This window comes from Elephantulus edwardii, unplaced genomic scaffold (assembly GCF_000299155.1).
Source record: "Elephantulus edwardii isolate Elephantulus edwardi_28Jun2011 unplaced genomic scaffold, EleEdw1.0 scaffold00003, whole genome shotgun sequence".
In the NCBI taxonomy this organism is placed as follows: Eukaryota; Metazoa; Chordata; class Mammalia; order Macroscelidea; family Macroscelididae; genus Elephantulus; species Elephantulus edwardii.
This window is the reverse complement of record NW_006399753.1, coordinates 17,393,267-17,405,858: the sequence shown is the minus strand read 5'-3', so window position 1 is coordinate 17,405,858 and position 12,592 is coordinate 17,393,267. Positions and strand designations below refer to the sequence as shown.

The window sequence follows — 12,592 nt, the reverse complement described above, 5'->3', positions numbered from 1 at the left end:
AACAACAACAACAACAACATAGTCTGAACTCATCGTAAGCACTTAGTTGGTTTATTTTTGCAGTGATAGATTGGATTTGTAAGAGCCTGGGCACTGGGGTTAAGTCTTACAGAATAGAGCCCACAGGATCTAGAAGTAAGAAATAAAAAAAGAAGTAAGAAATAATTAAAGTCTCTGTGAATGAGTCGTGCATGCTTTTGATCCATGTGGCAGAGCTCCGGACATGCTGGTTGGCCTTCTGTCAGGGTAGGATTCTAGGGTCAGGTGTGCAGTGTGGGAAGGCTGGACCCCAAGCTCTAATAGAGGTGTCTCTTTCATAGCCCCACATGGAAGTTAGAGGGCATTCCTACAATGTATTGTGAGAGACCTTAGCATTTGAACCTTCACGTACTAGGTTGGGACCATGTGATGAGTGCCTCACTGTGGCATGCATGCATCAAGGTTACCAAACTCTGATCTCCTTGCTTCATGTAAATATTATTGTGACTCTGTTTGGCTATCGTAATGCACTTGTTATATGTGCACTTTTAGTTCATCAAAGGGAATTTTGCATTTTAAAATATTTCTATTTCTATTTTTAAAGGATATAATGAACAGTGAGAAAAGTTATGACTCGTTGCCCAATTTTACGGCTGCTGACTGTAAGTACTGAGTGATGCTGGAGGAGGTGATATCGGGGTGTGCACTTGTCTGCTAGGGTCTCTGTTGTGTTTACCTTAAAACACGTTGGCAGGCTCACAACAGCCAACAGCATTGTTTGCGGGGATTTGATCCAGGGAAACCAGTTAGGTGTAAGATTTAATCTAAAAGTCTAAAACAGGAATATTTTGAAATGGTGTCAGAAAAATGGAACTAATCTGTATATGTTTAAAGAATGAAATCCTTTCTGTTACTTGGCTGTGTTAATTATCGGCACTTGGCTGTGTTAAATACCATAGGAAGGAAGAAAACTTTACAAGATTAGTTTTTACTAGAATAGTGTGCTGGCATTTTACTGTGTATGTATTTGAACTGTGACATAGTTCCATTGTTTAAGAAGGAAGTTTTGTTGAGATGTACACTTAGACATCTTAAAATTGGGAGGACTTCTGCTTTTTTAAAAAAAAAAAAGTTCTTCCTCCATGCCGTCAAGACCATCAGTTTCCACTCACCTCTCTCAAAGTGTAGTTTTCTTTTATATTTTATTTGAAGAATGTCTTTTAATTTCATGTTGGTTGACTTTGAGGAGATGAATAAAAACCTAAAGTTATTTCAGAAAGACATTTCAAGGTGTGTTAAACGTTTTTAAAGGGAGGCTCTTTCTTTCAGGTCTAAGACTCCTTGGCATAGGAAGAAACCAGTACATTGATCTTATGAATCAATGCAGATCCTCAAAAGTAAGCTGATCGCTACCCTGTTGCCATTCCTTGCCCTTTGTACCACATCATCTTATCCGGTTTTTAAAAATGTGGTAGAAATAATGAATTGGAATTCCTTGATCAAGTAACTAACATAGTCTTAATACAGAAATGGAGCCCTGGTGGCTAATAGAGGTGTCTCTTTCATAGCTGTGTAAGGAGCTGTGCTGCCAAATCAAAGGCATGCGGTTTGAATCCAGCAGCTGCTCCATGGCAGTAATATGGGCAGTCTCCTCCCATGTGCTTTACCTCTGAAAACCCACTGGAGGGTCAGCTGTGAGTCGGTTCTGACTTCTTAGCACCTAACAACAACGATACAGAAACAAAAATAACTTCAACTTCAGTATTCTTAAGACTTAGGTGCTATGGAATCAAAAGTATTTAAAGGTTTAAATTATTTTAAAAAATTTACTTTGCTGGTCTTTTTTTCTTGCACTTGCACATTCCCCTTCCCAGGCTCCACTTGAGTGGTACACTAAGTAAAGAAAATACACAATTGCCAAACACATCCTTTACCTCCTGGATTTCATCTCAGTTTCTGAATTTAGGGTTTGGCAGTTAAGTGTTTTGAAAAAAACTTAAGAATTATTATCTTCTTTTTCCTATATTGTTTAGAGTATTAAGAATATTAAAATAAGAGTTTTAAAAAGTTTATTTAGCTCATTAGCATGTGATGACTGAAAGAAGAAAATGGTAGTTGTAGGTGGACCATGAATGAAAGACTTTATCTTGTGTGATCTGTACCGTTGCAGAAGTTTTTCAGAAGGAAAACTGCCCGTGATCTCCTGCCAGTGAAGCCAGTGGACATTACCATCGAGGCATGGTGGGTGGTACAGGCAGGCTACATCACAGAGGATGACATAAAGGTAGAACTTTAGTTCATGTTTTTGTTTTTAAACTTATTTTTTATTATAGTTCTATAATTTAAAATAAAACACTGGTTCTCCTGAAGGACCTTAAATTGACCATTTAAAATAATCCTATACTAGACTAGAATATTGATAAGTTTCCATAGATAAAACTTTATTAGTGAGGGATACTGGGCTTGAGGCAACTTGATAGTGATTTGAGGTTATCAGAGAAATGTTTCAGGTCAAGCTGCATGTGATGCACCCATTCCTGGAACAGCAGTCATATTGGCTGACAGTTTTGGAGCACTTGCTGTGTGCCAGGGATGCCAAGACGCTATTCCAAATGCTTTTGTTATGGTTTCATATAATTCTCAGAGGTAGATACTACTCGTTCCCCTGTTTGATGTATGAGGAAAATGAACACAGAGAGATTAAATGACTACTCGAATAATGATGTTAGTGAAGATTATTTTAAGGATTTGAAGCCTCACACTTTGCGGTGCTGTGGTAAACAGTGGTTATTCTGATAGGATGATAGTGACAAGATCTAGATAGCAAACCACATTACATAGTAACCTTTGTGCATTTTAGAAGGGGTTGCTGATTTCGAAGAAAGGTAGGACGGTGAGTTGTGTAGGGACAAGCTTGTCTGTAGTCTAGCCTGCATATTGTTCTCCAAAAGACTGATGGGGGAAAGACTTGGTTAATGGGTTTTGCTTCCCGCTAAATCCTTCCTCACAGAACTGTCAAACTGTGTAGTAAGTTAGTGAACTTCCTGTTACTAAATAATAATGTGGTGCTTGAATGAAAGACCTGACTCTGCTTGTGAAATGAATAAATAGATTTATTAGTAAATACTACTTAAGAGCAGACATTGGTACTTAAAGGTACTTTGGTCTCTAAAGTCTCTTGGTAACATATTTTGGTTGTAGGCATTTTTTGGTTCCAGAGTGATAAAAGTCATGTGTGTTAGGGTGCTTGGGCAGTTTGTGCTGCTTGACTGATGTATAGTTGGTGGTCGGAATCTGCCCAGTGGCCCCTCGGAAGAAAGGCTTGATGATTGTCCATAAAGACTGAAGCCAAGAAAATCCAGTGAAGCAGTAACACGTGTGGTCACGATAGGTTGGAATTGACATTTTCTGAGGGTTTGGATTTGGGCTTTTCCCCCCCTAATGTATAGTTCATTTGAGTAATTAATAATTAGTTTAACTTGAATAGGCTTCAGGAGATATTTGACTACATTAATTGGACAGTTTTAATTGGAAATATTTTGCTTTTCCTAGATATGTACTATGCCTGAGAAATGTGCTGTTGACAAGATCATCGATTCCGGTCCTCAGCTCTCTGGATCACTAGATTACAATGTAGTACATAGTAAGTGGTTAGTAGAAAAGGTCTTCTGTCAACCTAAGAAGCTTGTTTTTAACCACCAGCGATTAATAATAGCAATTAATTCTCTACTAAGTATGTTTCCCAAGACATGTTATTATTTGAAATAGGACTTTATTTTCTTGTTTTCCAGTGTAACTATATTTCGTTTCATACATTGTTGTTACTAGTGCTTTCGAGTTGGAATCAGCTCACAGCTGACCCTTTCTGTGTTAGAAATGTAAACAATGAATAATAAGGATTTTTGTATTTCTGAGTATACATAGCAAATCAAAATGTAAAAACTTTAATATAGTTCTTTCCTATTATGTTTTAACTTCTCCCATTCCATCTTCACAATAACATTCATTTGTAAGACTTTTTACAGACACCAAAACTTGGAATTTTGTTACTGTGGGTTCCCTATTCCCCACTTTAAATGAATGTTAAATATTGCTTGTGACCCAAAATACTTTTGCTTCTGCAGGTTTATATAACAAAGGATTTGTTTACCTGGATGTACCAATTTCTGATGACAGTTGCATAGCAGGTAGGTATATGTTAACATTTTCCACCGTTTTCTGAACATATCCTTATTCTTTGTAGAATTTGTACTCTACTCTCACTGATCTGTCTATGAAGGTATGGTGTTTATGGTCTCAACTTCAGGGATTTTAGGAACATCACTCAAATAAATTGGATACAGATTCTTCCACGAGCTTAGATCCTAGAATTTTTCAAAGAAGAATAATTTCTTTTATTGTAACACTGTTGAGGTGGCTTTATTAATTCATATTTTTGTGTATATACTTTATCAAAATATTAAAAATCCTAGGTAACTTCCCCCCTCTCCTCCAGGTGGAGGGCAGAGTGGAGACAGAGGCAGAGAGCATGTGTGTGCCCAGCTTCTGCGTAGCCTTCACGGCTGTCTAGTAGTCTTCTGCTTCTGTGTTTTCGTCCACTCACTCCTCTTGCTGGTGAAACATCAGTAGTGCATTATTGCAGGCTCTTCCATGCTGAAGTCACCCTGCTTCCTTTCTTTACCTTTCTACCAAGTGTGCACCCTCTAGCATTCCCTCTGCCTTATTGAATTCTTGAGAGTTTCATGGTGAATTCGGTAACTTTGTAGGTTTTATGTAGTAGACTATCAGTCCCCTCTTTGTGAAGGAATGTTGTAAATGTTCTTACTTGGGGAGTTTTAGAAAACTTGCTAAGAAGTGGATAAAATGAATCAAAGCTGAATTCAGGTTATGCTCTAGAGGCTTGTCTTTTTATACAATCTGAAGAGAAACCAGAGTAGAGAGGCTTGTCTTTCTGAGTAGAAATTTGAATTATCTTTTCTTGTTTGGTATAATTATCTGACTAGAAGAGTCTTTATTTCCTTTCTTTTAGTTCCTCCTCTTGAAGGTTTTGTGATGAATCGTGTGCAGGGGGATTACTTTGAAACACTACTCTATAAGATCTTTGTTTCCATAGATGAGCATACTAATGTTGCAGAGGTAAGTGTGGCAGTACACTCTTATGTGAGAGAGTAGTTTCGTGATTATAGAGACAGTTTATGTAAGCTAGCTAAATGGCTGGCAGCTAAATGGCTGGCAGTAGTACAAATAGATCAGGGCTTGACTCTTAATTGAAAGGTTGATGGTTCAACCCAGCTGCTCCTAATTCTCCTTCCATAAAGACTGTAGCCAGGAGAACGCTGTGGAGCAGTTCTCTTCTGTCACGGGGGCTGTTAGGAGTGGGAATAATTTTACCTACTTTGCAAAGTAGGTAAAATTAATGTGTTTTCAGCATATCATAAACCATTAATTTACTTAACTTTTTAAATTATTTCTTAACTTGCTTCCTGATATGATAAAATATTTCAAAATTAATTACTTTTGTTATTGTTAGGTACAATTTGAGTCTGAGACGACCTATAGCTGACCCTCCAGCGGCTTTTCAGAGGCAATTAATTGAATGGGAGGAGATTGCCCATCTTTATCCTACAGAGCACCTGGTGGATTCAAACCACATTCCTCTGAGTTGGGAGTACAGCTCCTTAACACTAGGTCACCAGGGCTCCCTAATTACTTATAATTTTTTTTAATGTAGACTACATTGATCAGTCTATGAATTTTCTTTTATGGAATTTTACATGATTATTGTCACTATGATAGAGAAAGATAAAGCTCTGAATTATTTATAACTTAAAATTATACTAGTATTTATGTTTATAATAAATACATAATATATTACCTGTGTAATATATTGATAGTATTAAGAATCTAAAAGTAATTGAAACTTTTATTTCCAGCTTGCAAATGTCCTTGAGATAGACTTATCCCTAGTGAAGGTATGTTATTTTTATCTGCTTCCCTTTCTAATTTGGATACCAAATGGGTTTTATTGATGTGTTTTTGTCTTGATAAGCTACTGAGAATCTGAGACATTGAGAGTGTCATTATTTCCCTTAAGCTACTAGAGACTTGTTTCTAGAATCCAGTTGTTCTGTGGAATGCTCTGGATTTAGGGAATAAAATTGCCTGTTCTCTTAAATTTACTATGACTGCCTCCTGTGATTCCCCCAGGCTCCCTTAGCTCCTAGATTGCTATTGTTCTTAGGTGTATTGAGGAGCTCTGGTTTGATGAAGGCACCTAAGACTTTCTGACTCTTAAATGTCCAGTTAACCTTGTACCTTTTAAGATTTTTAGCAAAGAACTGTCTCTTGGGAATCATGATCGAAAATGTCAGACCATTTCATTTGTGCTCAGTCAGTGCTTATGTTGGATTCTGGTAAAGTTGGATTGGAGTAAATGGACACTTAACAGTGCCTCCTGCCTATCCACCCCTAACCCTGAACATATAGGACAGGGATCCAGAGCTTTGAGTAGCATGAGAGAAGTTCTGCAAAAATGGAAAAGAGCAAGGGCCGAAAGGGCCCCTGAATTAGAACGTAACCCATGGGATGAGAGTGCGTGCACACGTCTGCACGTAGGAAGCACTCTGGTCAGCCTTTAGTCATGAGGCCGAAGTCGGAGAAGTGGAAGCATTCCTTCTCCAACTTGGACGAAGCCCTGAGGAAGAGCAGGTCTGCTGAAGGGACTATTCCTGGTTGTGGGGTAAAATGTGTGAGAATCACTATAAACATAACCTGTTACAAAAAAATACTTTTACGTCTTAGTTTTTGAGTAGTGATTTCCTTTATATTCCTTCCAGAATGCTGTTTCAATGTATTGCCGACTGGGCTTTGCCCATAAGAAGGGACAAGTAATAACTTTGGATCAACTTCATTCATCGTGGCGGAATGTTCCATCTGTAAACAGATTGAAGTAACTCATTTATTTTTGTTATAAAATATTAGAGTATCCTTGAGAGAAAAAGAAAGAAGGAAATTTTACTTAGCCTGTTAGTTGAGATGAATCCTATATATCAGCCATTTTTGCTCTTCTCTGTGTGGTGCATCTTTGGGCAATCTAATGAGATCTAAATATTCTCTTCCTGGGGGGAAAAACACATAGGCTATTTCATGTATGATTCTGATGGGTTCTTGAATTCCCTGAAGCCTTTGTATGGCTGGTGAATCTTTGGATTATGTCTTAAGTTCAGGCTTGAATGTAAAACTGGATTCATAAGATTGCTTACAATTTACTAATTTCATTAACTATTTTTATGTAATTTTTTAAAAAAGAAATTTGTTCTTCACTCCTAGGAGTACTTTCGATCCACAAAAGATGCTCCTGTCGTGGGATGGTGGGGGAAGTAGGAGTCCTGTCCAAGAAGTTTCATCGGCTACTGACACCGACACAAACAGTCAGGAAGATCCTGGTGAGAAGGAACTCGGTTTAATTTAGAGTCTGCTACAGCTACTACTTATGCCTTCTGTTCTGTGCCATCACGTCGGAACCAGCTCAGGGCCGGCCCTCCAGGCAGTTAATCTTATTGGAGATTTCTCATTTTTCTCCTGTGGAGCAGCTAGTGGGTTCAGGTCACAAACGTTTGGGATTGAAGTTGAGCTTCTTAACAGTAGGCCTTTAGATTTCGTGTGTGTGTGTGTGTGTGTGTGTGTGTGTATGTATGTATGTATGTATCTCTAGCTATCTAGGCCATTAGAGTTCCCGTGTGTGTGTGCGTGTGTATCTCTAGCTATCTAGGCCATTAGAGTTCCTCTGTGTGTGTGTGTGTATCTCTAGCTATCTCCAGAGCATTTACACTCCTAACTTAAAATTGCTTTATATAGATTTGTTTTAGTATTCCTTCAGTATGCAGTCTCTGAGTACTTAGCCATACGTTGGACACTGTTAGCTTATGTCTGGGAAATATAAAATTGGCGTGTATATGGTAGTTTTTATCTGTGTATGAATGGTGTAAGAAGAGAAGGTAGTGTAACAAAAAAAAAATCCTCCATCAGTGGAAGAAGTAGTATGGTGCTTGTGGGAGCAAAGAGAAGAGGCAAGACTCCTTACATGTGGTAAATTAGAGACGCTTTTGTGGAGAAGAAATATTTAAGGCCGCGCTAAGTTAATGAGCTTAAGAACTCATTAATCTGAGTTGTCTTGGTTTACTGTGAATTTTTAAGGAATTTACTGCAAAGTAAATAGTAACATTTAAAAACCCCGTAAGCCTATAGAATAGGTTGGACCTTTTTTAGCTATGATTATATTATGTATTTTCTAATTAGCAAATAAAGCCAAAGTAGAAAAGCTTTTCATTCTAAGTGATGGCAAAAATAATTTTTATCTGCTTGACTTTAAAAGATGATTTTCCCCCCTTTTAGCTGATACAGCCAGCATATGCAGTTTGAATCTGCCTACAGGATATACTAAGCGTATCGCATTCCTGTTTGATTCAACTCTTACTGCCTTTTTAATGATGGGAAATCTTTCACCAGTAAGTCAGATTAATTTTTTTTAATATGATAATGCTTAAAATTAAGATAGAAAATAATTTATTGTTTTTGTGTAAATTTTTTAAGTACACTTGCCCATTAGAACAAGAAGGGAATTAGGGCCATTGGCTTTAGGTTGCTAGTAGTTAAGTCTGGGCAGTTAGAGCTTTCCATGGACTTGCTGCTGTTGGCCAGCAGCAAATAGTGAACACCAGTGCATATATGATGAGTATTGTATACACAAAGACATCTTCAGTGCATGCTAAAAAGTTCCTTTGTAAAAAGTACATACTTTCTTCAAGCTGGTCAAGGTCTCACAGATTGCCTTTTCTTGTTCACAGTGACCCTTACTCTCTCTGGGTTAATGACTTGAGGTGACGGGCAGTCACAGCGGTAGGCCTCAGTCTTGGTCCTTACCAAGCAGCCCACCTTCTTGATGTCATGACTGTGCTGCCTCGGAGCATTTCCAGCATCACTAGTGGCACTTGGGTCTGATGGTGTAGTTCAGGATTTACGGTATCACATTAATCACAGTAAAAACAATCACGGAGAACCCCACGAGAGCCAGCACTTTTTACTGTAGTATGCGGTTCACTAGAGAGACGAACTGTTCATGCACAAGTGGTTAGTGCCTCATGGAGTGTTTTTAAAGAATCTCTGCATGTAAATAAATAGAAATAATTCAGGAGTTCAGCTGTGCTAGATTTATTCCTGAAAATGCAAATGAGTTTAGTTTACGTTCTTTCTTAATCAAACCAGACCTATGGCCATCAAGTTGAATTCTGACTCACAATTTCGGGTCATGCTCGACCCAGCACTATTGACTTGATTTTGACTCTTGGCAGCATTCCATTGCATTTCCAAAGCTGTACATCTCCATCTGAGCAGATGGCCTCATCTTTGTCCCCCAGAGTGACAGTGACCTCGCACACTGACGGCGCCCCTTAGGTTTAGCAGCCCAACCCTTAACCTGCTGGGACACTGGGGTCCTGTAGCAACCCTGGAGGACAGAGTAAAGCTACTCCAAAAGCTGCAAATCTCTGTTGAAGCAGATAGCTTCCTCTTCATTCTGTGAAACAGTTCAGGGATCCGAACTACCAACTACCGAGTTTGCATGTAAGGGCTTGACTCTGTGTCATCAGAGCTCTTCATTACATGTCCTTGAGAAGTGTCATTTATAGAGAGTAACTTTTATAATTTGAAAGGTCCTTCCCTTCATTTCATTTACTCATAAGTTTAAATGTATTGTAAAGTATAATGTGAATGAAAGATGTGATTCTAAACAGGAAAAGGGAAAACTAGATCCTTAATGAAAATGTGGATGGTGTAAATTTTAGTCCTTTGTATTTTTTCGTGTTTTCAGAACTTGAAAAGTCATGCAGTCACGATGTTTGAAGTTGGCAAGCTCTCAGATGAGTCTCTGGACAGCTTTCTTATAGAACTGGAAAAGGTAAATCTGTAGTCTTTTTCACTCTTACTCCTGTACCCACTGTAATACTGTGACAGTATTTACACTTAGACAGAGTAGATGAATTAATTTTGTGAATTTAAAGTGATATGTTTACCTCATCTAACACAGTGTAATGTACTAATGAAGGAGGGATTTCTAGACATTTTTTGTGTGACTTTGAAAAGAGATTTTTCTTAAGTAACCTTGCGTCTTTCTTTGCTATAACTCTAGGGCTACCTCTTAAGCAGTTTTAGTTTAAATTTCCTTTTTTTAAATTACTTTTTGTGTGTGTACCGTCAAACTGGATCTGACTGGTACAGGAGGAGATTGCCCCTCCTCCAGCAGAGCATCTGGTGGATTCGAACCGTGTATCTCTGGGATTGCAATGTAGCTTCTTGCCACTAGGCATCCAGAGTTCCCTAGCAGTTTTAGTTTAAATTGTGTTCTATTTATTTTAATTCTGAAACAATCCCTGAATGTCAGCATTATTTATGTCCACTCTCAACTCTCCCGTTTGCTCTTGACTGCGTTTCTCCCTGTGACTTCAGCCCTGCTTTTTCTTGGTGCTACATTTGAATTAACCCGTCACTGGTGTTTTTTATTCCCCTAGTATTTCTTCTTTCATATTCTTCCTTTCTAAATTCAGTTTTTGCACTTTGATTAATTTTTTGGTGCCTTTTCTGCTTTACTATTGAATGGTTCTATTTAGAGAATTTGCAGTTTTATAAAGGTTCTATAATTCCCTCATTTCTTAAAAAAAGAAAAAGCGGCTGCAGTTGTTGTTGTTATGAACCATCCAGTTGGAGCCACTCATAGCTGACCCTCCATCAGGTTTTCAGAGGGAAGAAATTGCACAGGAAGAGATTGTGTATCTTTTTCTCATGGACCAGCTGGTGGATTTGAACCACGTGCCTTTGGGTTGGCAGGGTCCTTACTACTGAGTCTCCATAGGTTTTAATTCAATTTTTTAATTCTTGGAATAATTCTTATTAAATGATCTGTTTCTTATTGTGCATCACCTTTTACCATATTTTAGCACATTTTGAGTTATGGGTTTCTCATTTTTCATTGACTCATCTCAATGTCATTTATCAAATTATAAGACTATGATAAGGTTTTTTATTCATTTGTATATTTGTATTCTTTTTACTCCACATACCATTCTTGGAAAAATCTTTTAACTTTGGAAGTTTAGGTTTTGAAACTAGTTTCTTACCTATTTTATTAGAAGCCCAATCTTTTTTTAAAATTTTATTATTTTTACGTATGTGTACCGTCAAATCAGATCTGACTGGTACAGGAGGAGATTGTCCCTCCTTCCTCGGCAGAGCATCTGGTGGATTTGAACCGTGCACCTGTGGGATTGCAGTGTACCTCCTTGCCACTAGGCCACCAGAGCACCCCTAGAAGCCCAATCTTGATCGTACTCAACTGATTGCTCTTGTTAATTTAGGAGACAAATTTAATTCCGTTACTGCCTTTCTTTCTAATGGCGCTGATTTCTGCATTTCTGGAATGTATATGCTTTACATATTGATCATGTGGCGGAATCTTTTAGAAGGTTATGCATTAAAATAAAAGTCGAGTGAGGGCTGTAGTTTTGCATATCCCTTAGACAAGTCACAGCCCACAGTATATAGCTCTCTTAAATACTTACTGGATGAATATAAGCTGTGTTTTGAGAACGAGTCGAGTGATTCTGTTACTTCCTGTGTTCTAGTACTCTGTGAATACTCCAGTGTTCTCTTGAGTATTTTGGTATCTCTCATGATGAACCTGTTACTGAAACCACTTGCCATTAAGCTGATTCTAACCCATTCAGCCACTTTACAGGACAGAGTAGAACTGCTCAGTGGGATCCCCAGGCTGTAGTCTTTGCAGGAGCAGACAGCCACATCCTTCTACTGCACACTGCCAGCCTTCAGTTAGTGGCCAAGTGCTGAGCCACTGTGCCACCGGAGCCCCTTGTCCTTGTAACACAAAATTATGTCCAGATTACTCTGAATTAGAGATATAATTAGTGACCATGGATTGGAGATCTTTTCTGAAGGAAGCGGTATATGGATCTTACAGAGTTTAAAAATTTTTTGTCACCCTCTTTGAATTATATATAGGCTGTGTATAAATGGTTATAATTTGTGTAAGTGGTATATTTAACATTATATACTTTAATAAATGTAATAGAATTGGAAGCTTATGCTAAATTGAGGTTAATATTTGCTTTGGTGTCACCTGAGCAAATTTAGTTTGGTTATTGTTAGTACAGTTGTACTGTGCTGCGTCGCACCATATAGTGTGACCAGCATGCAGGGGGTATTGTTGTGTGCTGTTGAGTCACCTGAGACTCATACTGACCCTATAAACAACAGCCCTACACCCTGCTCTATCCTGTGCCAATCTTACTGTCTCCAACACACTTATCCCCATTACCCCAGTGAATGAATCAGTCTGTCTCATTGAGGGTCTTCCTCTCCTGTAAGATGTCCCTCTCCAAGGACTGATCCTGCCTTGCAACATGTCCAAAAGTATGTCAGACGAAGCTTCAGAAACCATGCCTCCATCAGCAGGAAGTAGCTAAGAGAATACGCCGTCCCCTTTTCCTTATGACTCAGGGTGAAGTCTCTCTCAGGGAGGAGTGATAGGGAATGGCAAAGGATA

The 12,592-nt window shown here is 38.4% G+C and overlaps 1 protein-coding gene across 1 annotated transcript in view; it reads left to right on the top strand.

Moving 5' to 3' along the window:
* The window catches only part of FAM91A1 (family with sequence similarity 91, member A1), a 36,641-nt gene that overhangs the window by 13,341 nt on the left and 10,708 nt on the right, over positions 1–12,592 (top strand). Inside the window, exons 4-14 of the mRNA XM_006879464.1 lie at positions 584–641; positions 1,309–1,376; positions 2,150–2,263; positions 3,532–3,622; positions 4,104–4,166; positions 5,009–5,115; positions 5,913–5,951; positions 6,816–6,928; positions 7,309–7,424; positions 8,374–8,486; positions 9,848–9,942. Coding sequence (XP_006879526.1) covers positions 584–641; positions 1,309–1,376; positions 2,150–2,263; positions 3,532–3,622; positions 4,104–4,166; positions 5,009–5,115; positions 5,913–5,951; positions 6,816–6,928; positions 7,309–7,424; positions 8,374–8,486; positions 9,848–9,942 — 977 coding nt within the window. The remainder of the gene's footprint in view (positions 1–583; positions 642–1,308; positions 1,377–2,149; positions 2,264–3,531; positions 3,623–4,103; positions 4,167–5,008; positions 5,116–5,912; positions 5,952–6,815; positions 6,929–7,308; positions 7,425–8,373; positions 8,487–9,847; positions 9,943–12,592) is intronic.